At 37.4% G+C, this 9,096-nt stretch overlaps 1 protein-coding gene across 1 annotated transcript; it reads right to left on the bottom strand.

Annotated features, from left to right (window-relative positions):
• Positions 1–497: 497 nt before the first annotated feature.
• Positions 498–4,611, bottom strand: LOC148597197 (uncharacterized). Its single transcript, XM_088563937.1, has 3 exons — positions 4,061–4,611; positions 2,289–2,320; positions 498–1,936 (listed from the first exon to the last, which is right to left on the bottom strand). The coding sequence occupies exons 1-3, from the start codon at positions 4,320–4,322 to the stop codon at positions 1,196–1,198; spliced, it is 1,035 nt and encodes a 344-aa protein (XP_088420063.1). The 5' UTR covers positions 4,323–4,611; the 3' UTR covers positions 498–1,195.
• Between the last annotated feature and the right edge of the window lie 4,485 nt (positions 4,612–9,096).

Genomic DNA, 9,096 nt, shown 5'->3' with positions numbered 1-9,096 from the left:
TGTGGTCACATAAAGTATGTTTACGGACTGTTGCTCCGTACATTTGTTTTTTCTAATAGTTCCATTAGTTGTTGTTTAAAACTCCGTTAATTGTTATTTTCAATTCCACTTTTTATTTGTAACGATTGGCTTAATTATTTATTTTTTTGTCAACTCCTTCAATAGTCGATTTATTAAAATAATAATTGCACGTGACTTTCATGTTGAGGTTTTCATAATAGGATAATTAATTGGAAGGAGTGAATTACCAAAATATTATCATGAGTGCCGAAGAACGCAAAGATTTAACGAGTGTGCGGAACTTGTTCCGCGCAAGAGTTAAATCTTACTGCGTTCTTGGCATGAGTGATCATATTTTGGTTACTCACAATAACCAACTGATTATCCTATTTATTAGATAGAGTTCCTTAATTATTCGTTGCTATTTTCAAAACAAATTTTTTGAACGACAGATTGATTTCAAAGATGTGACGTTTTGGCGGGAGAAAGTCTGAGGGTGAAATTACCGAATTTATTTCAGTGTGAATTATCAAAATCTATTTCACTAGGAACATTCCACAAAACACTGCTATCTATATAATATTTCTGTTTCTTTACTCTTGTTTGTACGTGAATTCATGCATCAGGTGTCATAATGAACGTGAAAACGTATTTGGTGTAAATATTGGGTAAAAGGGGACTCCGATGAGGTAACAAATAACTACACAACAACACCCCAGCAGCAGTATTATAGCTATATGAAATGGATTATAAAATGAACATAGAATGATGAAAAGAAAAATGATGAGATGGAACACAAGGATAATAAGGTCGCCGAATTTTGAATGCCACTTGAAAGAGGGGAAGTTGGTTGGGTCGGGCAAATTAACCTCCTGCAGTGGAGCCAATATTCCTACTCCTGTCGAATACCACAGCAAGGTCTGTAACGTGGAATCTTTCTCTTTCCATGACATAAAGCATGCTGAGTGCATAACGGTGGTTTGTCTTTCTTACATCAGATTATTTTTCGAATTTACATCAGAAGACTTTCTTTCTTTATCAAGCCTAGTCTGCCAATAAAGCTTTGAATTAAAGCCCTGACGCTGTTGTACAAAAATAAGTATCATGCCAAAGAAAATTCGCTGCTTCAATACCGAAAAAGCGCATAACAAGGACATCTTTTTTTCATTTATTAAACTCGCCTTGAAGACTGAAGTTAATATCGTCTTGCCGGTCTTGTAACATCACTAATACTCTTAGAAAGAAATACTTGCTTTCTGCCTTTAAGGCCTGTTCGTGGGGTCATTTGTTTCTCTAGTGATATCATGCTTCCACCGGGGGCTTTCCTGCCAAAGGAAGACGTACTGGGATCAGTAATTTGACGCTGCTCGAACAGCTGTTTTATATTTTCAATTTCAGTCTTAAACTTCAGTTCCATTTCCTCTTTGAATTTTTCAAATTCTGTTTTCATCTGATTTTCGTGCGCAGATTCCCGCGATGTACTACAAGCTTCCTGAGTAGATAACAACTCTCTCAAATCGATTATCTCCCTTTGAATAACGCCATTACGTTCGACTAAGTTATCTGTCCTTTGATAAAGAACATCGACGTTGTCTTTCACACGTTTTGTTTCTTCATGAATTTCATTTACTAACCTTGTTTCGTTCTCTTTGTCTACTCGAACTTTCTTGAGAGATATATTTTCTTTGTTAATTTTTGTCAGCGTCTCTTTCATTTCATTGTTTTTGCTCCGTACAGTCTTTTGAACTGTCTTCAAATGTTCAAAGTTTTCTTCTAACGTTTTAAACTTATTTCTTAGTTCATCATTTTGTTCACGAAGTTCCTTATTTTCTAGCTTTAATGAAATATTTTCTTGTTTCAGGTTGTCTACTTCTGTCAGCAAATTCATGGCATCTTTTTCGTCCTTTGTCTCATTGGAGTCAGTTTGAGTTTGTACCTGTATAAACCAGTTTAATGCAACTATATATCTTATGGGTATTTAGCATTTTTTCCAAGATAGAGTATGGCGGTTGTAAAATTTTGCAAACTTAAGGCTAAAATGTATACCAAACATTTGGTGGATGCACCATGCAAAAGACACGCGCTCCTGTTTTGATTTTGAGCGCAAAAAACTTTTGATGAAATGAAAAAAATAGACACCATATAAACTTTGCAAATGATAAACAGCTTCAAAGAAAGTTGCAGTGACTAGCAGTTGTTTATCTCACATGGAATTTTAATACTCTGAATCACACAAATTTCTTCATAGTTTGAAAATGTGGTTCTAACTTGTAAAAATATAAACTTACATTGCATATTTTCTTTGCTGATGCACTCCTTTCTAAAAAAAATATTTGAATAAAATAACAAGCATTCAAAGATCTCAATTGTGGTTGTTAACTGGTTTATAAATTTAGAAAAAAATCCCAAACAATTTGATTAAAATCAAAACGAACATTTCACTAAAGACTTTTAGACTATATTTTATAAATACAAAGCTGATATATTAAAGATGTCAAAATAAATATTTGCATTGGTTTGAACTAACGTTTACCAAAGAGTTGTTAGTGTTGTAGGTGGGGTTTAACGCCCGAGCTGATGCTCTCCTTTTTATAGAATAATATTTGAATACAATAACAGGCATTCAAAGATCTCAATTTTGGGAGTGAACTGGTTTATGAATCAAATAATCGAGAACGTTTCACTAGAAACTTTTATACTATATTTTATAAATACAAATATATTGGAAGGTGTCAAAATAAATATCTTCATTGGTTTTAAAGAGTAATTTAGGTTATAGCGATAATCAAAAGAATGTTTGTTTGTTTGTAGGGGTTTAACGTCCGAGCAGCAATATTTCAGCTATATTCAGACGATGAACATGAAATGGATGATAAAATGAACATGAAATGATGATGAAATGAAAAAGGGATGGGACACAAGGAAAATGGGGTCGACAAGTTTTGATTGCCACTGGAAATAGGGAGAGGTGGGTAGGGTCGGGCAATTTAGCCTCCTGTTGCGGAACCCTGTGGTTCCTACTCCGGGGGCCCCGTGCAGGTCCGGGTGTTAAAAAAATAGGCTTGCAGCAACGCTACGCATGTCGTAAAAAGCGACTTAATAGTGCTCAGAACCCTAGCCGGGGGCTAGGGCGCTTTGCCCACAGAACAACTGGGATGTGTGTCCCAGGTGGTTGAATGGGGTACCCCTGGTGTGTTACATGCTGGGGTTGTCAGGCTATAATACGGAAAACCTGGCAGCAAACCATAGTGGTGCACCGTGTTTGGAAAGATGCCACGTTCCTCGCACGTTAAAGAACCCTACTGTGGTATTCTCCCGAAGTAGGAACCATAAGGCTCCGCCACCGCCACAGAAGGCTAAATTGCCCGACCCTACCCACCTTTCCCTATTTCCAGTGGCAATCAAAATTTGTCGACCCCCTTGTCCTTGTGTCCCATCCCGTTTTCATTTCATCATCATTTCATGTTCATTTTATCATCAATTTCATGTTCATCGTCTGAATATAGCTGAAATATTGCTGCTTGAACGTTAAACCCCAACAAACAAACAAACAAACAAACACAAAATGAAACACAATAAATCATATATCTGTATATGTACATGTTACCAGTCGAACCGGAAGAAATCGAATTTGTTGCAGTGCTTAAGATGTCCTACTTATTCACAGAAAGTTTATACAAATACAAGTCGTAGAGTAATATGGACTTAGAATTATTTGGAATGACAAGCCGATATATCAAATATTGAAAAGTTAATTTATGGAAATATTAAGTACGACAAATATTTTAAGTATAAGTTGATGTGCCTTGCATCTGAAAAGTGGTGAATGGAAAACGACTAAATTTCAATGCAAAATATTTTTTCATGCGGAGGGACGGACACAACCATGTTCAAAGCAGTACAGCGAGGGGTTTTAAAGACTAGATTTAAAACAAAAATAGTTGTCAAATTCTTCAATAAGGAAAAACGAAAGGCAGAAGTATGGCTTTTCTCATCCTTATATTAAATGATACAATAACCTCAGTCAAGCAAACATGAATTATATATCATATCTCAATACCTGATAAAATTTTGTCAACAACATGGAGATTTCCAGTCTTTTTTAAGGCATGTATAAATATCTCTTCTTTTTGCTTCTTACTAACAATTTCAATAATTTTATGCATTTGGTCGCTGGAAGTGTTCTGTTTCATAATCAGTTCTGTGTCTGAAAACGAAATGACGTCATCCTGAATAAGTAAATCTAGAATATCTTCAATGCGAGTTGTGTTTCGTTTGATAAAACTAAGTTGTCTTCTAATCATGTGGAAATATTCATCCATGATTACTGTAACTTAAATGCGGTTACTGATTATAAATCAGTAGTTACTTGAACCAGTCTGTTTCACGTATTTTCAATCATTTGATTACTAATAATATCACTATGTTTCAATTATTCTCAAGCATGATTGTAATGTTAATCCTCCGTTATCGACACATCGATGTCCATCTAAAAAATAAGCAGTTTCACAAATACTTTTACAGTTATGCCAAACCACACTCGAAAGACAAGAATCTAATGCATGCGATATGAGTTCCGACCAATGCATTTAGATGATTCACTACACCACGTGCACGTTATTCTAATAGAACTGAATAAGATTAAACATAAAATATAATTCTATTATATTGAAATTAATTTGTAGAAGCAGATTTGACACCGACTTATTTCTTTTTAATCGGGGTCAATTAAATAGTCCACCAGAATAACATGATCAAACTGTTACAAAGTGTTAACACAATAGAATATTTAAAGAGGTCAGGTAATATAATGGGGATTTCCGAATTAAATGCTGACTTAAATTCATTCGAGATATATTGCACGCTTCTTTGTTAGATAGCGTAAGATTCCAAATTTAAAATCAGAATTAAAGTTTGTGTCAAGGAAGATGATGATACCAAAGCACCCATTTTATCATTGCTTAAAGCCTTTAAACACATTCACATGGAAAACACTCTTGTAATAGCGTTGTAAGAAGAGAAGATTTCAACGGTAAATAAGATAATTAAAAATTGCAGAATAATTTGCAGTTCATTTGAACAATTTTCTTTTCATTTGTGCAAATGCTCCTTTCCCTTCACGGATCTTCACTATTAAGGCAGGTCCGGGTTTCAAAAGAATAGGTCTGCAGCAGCGCTAAGCTTGTCGTAAAAGGCGACTAAATAGTGCTCAGAAACCTAGCCGGAGGCTAGGCGCTGTGCTCACAGAGTATCTGGGTTGTGTGGCCCAGGTGGTGGAATGCGGAACCCCTGGCGTGTTATACACTGGGGTTGTCAGGCTATTATACGGAAAACCTGACCGCAAACCATAGTGGTGCACCGTGTTGGGAAAGATGCCACGTTCCTCGCACGTTAAAGAACCTTGCTGTGGTATTCGATAGGAGTAGGAACCTTTGCGCTCCGCCACAGGAGGCTAAATTGCCCGACCTTACCCATCCATCCCCTTTTTCTAGTGGCAATCAAAATTTGTCGACCTTATTATCCTTGTGTCCCATCCCATTTTTCATTTCATCATCATTTCATGTTCAGGCTATAATACGGAAAACCTGACCGCAAACCATAGTGGTGCACCGTGTTGGGAATAATGCCACGTTCCTCGCACGTTAAAGAACCCTACTGTGGTATTCTCCCGGAGTAGGAACCATAGGGCTCCGCCACAGGAGGCTAAATTGCCCCACCCTACCCATCTCTCCCTATTTCCAGTGGCAATCAAAATTTGTCGACCCCATTATCCTTGTGTCCCATCCCTTTTTCATTTCATCATCATTTCATGTTCATTTTATCATCAATTTCCCCAACCCCAACAAACAAACAAACAAGCAACATTTATCACTGCTATATGAAGATATGCCTATCGTTAACATGGATATGTATTTAAATTTCATACCCAACATAACACAATGCAGGATATCTCTCTTGTTTCTCGCTGTATCAAATGTTTGACCCGTAAAAAATAGAGATATCATAGGCGATAGACTATGACAGTGCATATTTAATATCTTTGTAATCATGAATATTATATTTTAAATGTCACCTATTTAAGACCGAATCGATAATACGAATGTTAATTAGTCAACTTAAGGAGCTCTCAAGTGTTTGTTTGTTTGTTGGGGTTTAACGTATTCAGATAATGAACATGAAATGGATGATAAAATGAACATGAAATGAAAAAAAGGATGGGTCACAATGAAATTGGGGTCGACAAATTTTGATTGCCACTGGAAAAAGGGGGGATGGGTAAGGTCGGGTAATTTAGCCTCCTGTGGCGGAGCGCAAAGGTTCCTACTCCTATCGAATACCACAGCAGGGTTCTTTAACGTGCAAGGAACGTGGCATCTTTCCCAACGCGGTGCACCACTATGGTTTGCGGTCAGGTTTTCCGTATTATAGCCTGACAACCCGAGCATGCAACACGCCAGGGGATACCCCATTCCACCATCTGGGGCACACATCCCAGTTGCTCTGTGAGCAGAGCGCCTAGCCCCCGGCTAGGTTTCTGAGCACTATTTAGTCGCCTTATACGACAAGCTTAGCGCTGCTGCAGGCATATTCTTTTAACACCCGGGCCTGCACGGGGCAGCCAACAAACAAACAAATATTAAATTAACCGATGTCCCGCAAGAAATCGATGTTTTTAGATGAAACGGTCTTGAACAAATCAAACATATTGGCGCAGTCAAAATAATTTTGCCTGGGGTTGACAAAATCCACACAATCTAGAAGAACATGTTTGATATAGAAAGGGCAATCACATGGGATACACTCAGGTGGAGGATCACCAACAAGCAAATGGCCATGTGTAAATCTAGAATGTCTAATGCGGCATCTAGTCATGACCACTTGCTCTTTACGATTGCCCGACCCGGATTGATGAACGCCTAGATCGAGTTTTATGGAATTGAGTTTGTTGTGTTCAAGACCGTCCCATCGGTCCTGCCACATCTTTAAAAATATTTCCTTATTAAAGGTTTAAAATCAGTGTATGGCAAACTAACGTCCTTTATTATTACATTTAATGCCTTCTTGGCAACCCTGTCTACAACTGAATTCCCCTGAATACCAACATGACTGGGTACCCAGAGAAAAACAATCTCTATATCAAATTCCCGAAGTCGATGAATAAAATATAAAATTTGTAAGATAAGAGTGTTTTTCAGTTTGTGATTCTTAATTGCCAAAAGACAACTCAAAGAGTCAGAACAAATAATAAACTGTGACAGATTAGATTGAGTAATCAATTTAAGTGTTAACAAGATGGCTCGAGCTTCAGCTGTGAATATGGAAGCGCTTGATGACAACCGTTCAGTTACAGTTCTTTCACCATGGACAGCAGCACATGCAACGCTATCGCCATCTTTTGAGCCATCTGTATACACCGTCGAAAAATCTGGATAATTTGCTTTAATTTCAGAAAATTTTTGTTGTAAAAATAAAGGATTGGTATCGGACTTTTTATATGCACGCAGATCAAAAATGAAAGAAGGTTGTGGAAGCTCCCATGGAGGGCATTTCGAAGCAACAACAGGTGTCACTGCTATGGTCTCCACATGAATTGCTTCCAAATGAGGTTTTATTCGCATTCCAAAAGGAGGGGTTTTGCTTTCATTTTTTCGATAAATGTCGACATCAATAGGATTAACGACACAGTCGTAGGCAGAGCTATCTGGGTAGGCCATAAGTTTACTTACATATTGAAGACCAAATTTCAAACGTCTGTCTCCAAGGGATGGTTCATTTGCCTCGGCATAAAGGCAAAAGGAGAGGTTCTGAAGGCACCAAGGCAAAGTCGCAACCCCTGGTGGTAAACAACGTCTAAAATGTTAAGGTAAGATTTTTTGGCGGAACCATAAACAATGGGGTCGCCAAATTACGATTGGCACTGGAAATAGGGAGAGGTTGGTAGGTTTTCCGTATTGTAGCCTGACAACCCCAGCAACATCCCGGCTAGGGTTCTGAGAACTATTTAGTCTCCTTTTACGACAAGCTTAGCGCTGCTGCAGGCCTATTCTTTTACCACCCGGACCTGCACGGGGCTCAAAACTTTTAACTTCTATACTCACAACTGTCAAAGAGGGTCTGCAGTCCTACCATTACACTTGTTACTCCCGTAATGGTATTAATTCATTGTAGATTCTCAAAAATTCGAAAGATCTTTTAGAGACAATCAGTTCAAAACTATTATCTGAATATAATAGCATTCAAACCTATGATTTTTCAACACTGTGTACTTCTATTCCCCATACTCAGTTAATATCCCGACTTAAAAACATTATACATCATTGTTTTTTTTTCAAAAAAAAGATTGTTTGTTGGGGTTTAACATCCGAGCAGCAATATTTCAGTTATATTCAGACGATAAACATGAAATTGATGTTAAAATGAACATGAAATGATGATGAAATGAAAAAGGGATGGGATACAAGGACAATGTCCCATCCCTTTTTCAAAAAAGATGGTACACCTAGATACAAATATATAGTTCCTGGTAGAGATTCCTCATACTTTGTAAGAAATAATTCAAAATGCAGAAATTTTTAATCGACAACATATTTGTCCAGCGTGGTGGACGTGTTTTTCAACAAACGGTCGGCATTCCAATGGGAACAAATTGTGCTCCTTTACTTGCTGACCTATTCCTTCACTTTTATGAGGCTGACTTTATAGCTGATCTGATCAGGAAGAAAGAATATCGTTTGGCTAGATCCTTCAATCTCAGTTTCCGCTATATAGATGATGTATTATCTTTAAACAATCCTAATTTCGGGGATTTGATACATCGCATCTACCCAAACAAAACTTGAGATAAAGGATACTACAGACACTGTGAAGTAAGTCTCATATCTTGACCTACACGTAGAAATCGATGGTAAAGGAAAACTATCGACCAAACTTTACGACAAACATGATGACTTTTCATTCAGAATTGTCATTTTCCTTTAATTTGTGGCAACATCCGTTCGGCTCCTGCGTATGGAGTGTTCATATCACAACTCATACGTTATGCCAGAGCTTACCGAAACTACGCAGACTTTTTGTATCGCGCTAGAACTCTAAAAA

The sequence above is a fragment of the Perna viridis genome, chromosome 15 (assembly GCF_037379345.1).
Source record: "Perna viridis isolate PV_CMFRI_1.1 ecotype Kerala chromosome 15, ASM3737934v1, whole genome shotgun sequence".
Classification (NCBI taxonomy): Eukaryota; Metazoa; Mollusca; class Bivalvia; order Mytilida; family Mytilidae; genus Perna; species Perna viridis.
The sequence above is the reverse complement of the archived record's forward strand: the minus strand, read 5'-3'. Positions and strand labels throughout refer to the sequence as shown.

What these genes read in the sequence shown, in the direction of transcription:
- LOC148597197 (XM_088563937.1), bottom strand. Translation starts at nt 4,322, where the DNA reads ATGGATGAATATTTCCACATGATTAGAAGACAACTTAGTTTTATCAAA. An exon ending in TGTTGACAAAATTTTATCAG is followed by an intron (nt 2,321 to 4,060) that starts GTATTGAGATAT and finishes TATTTTTTTTAG; the next exon opens with AAAGGAGTGCATCAGCAAAG. An exon ending in CAGCAAAGAAAATATGCAAT is followed by an intron (nt 1,937 to 2,288) that starts GTAAGTTTATAT and finishes TGGTTTATACAG; the next exon opens with GTACAAACTCAAACTGACTC.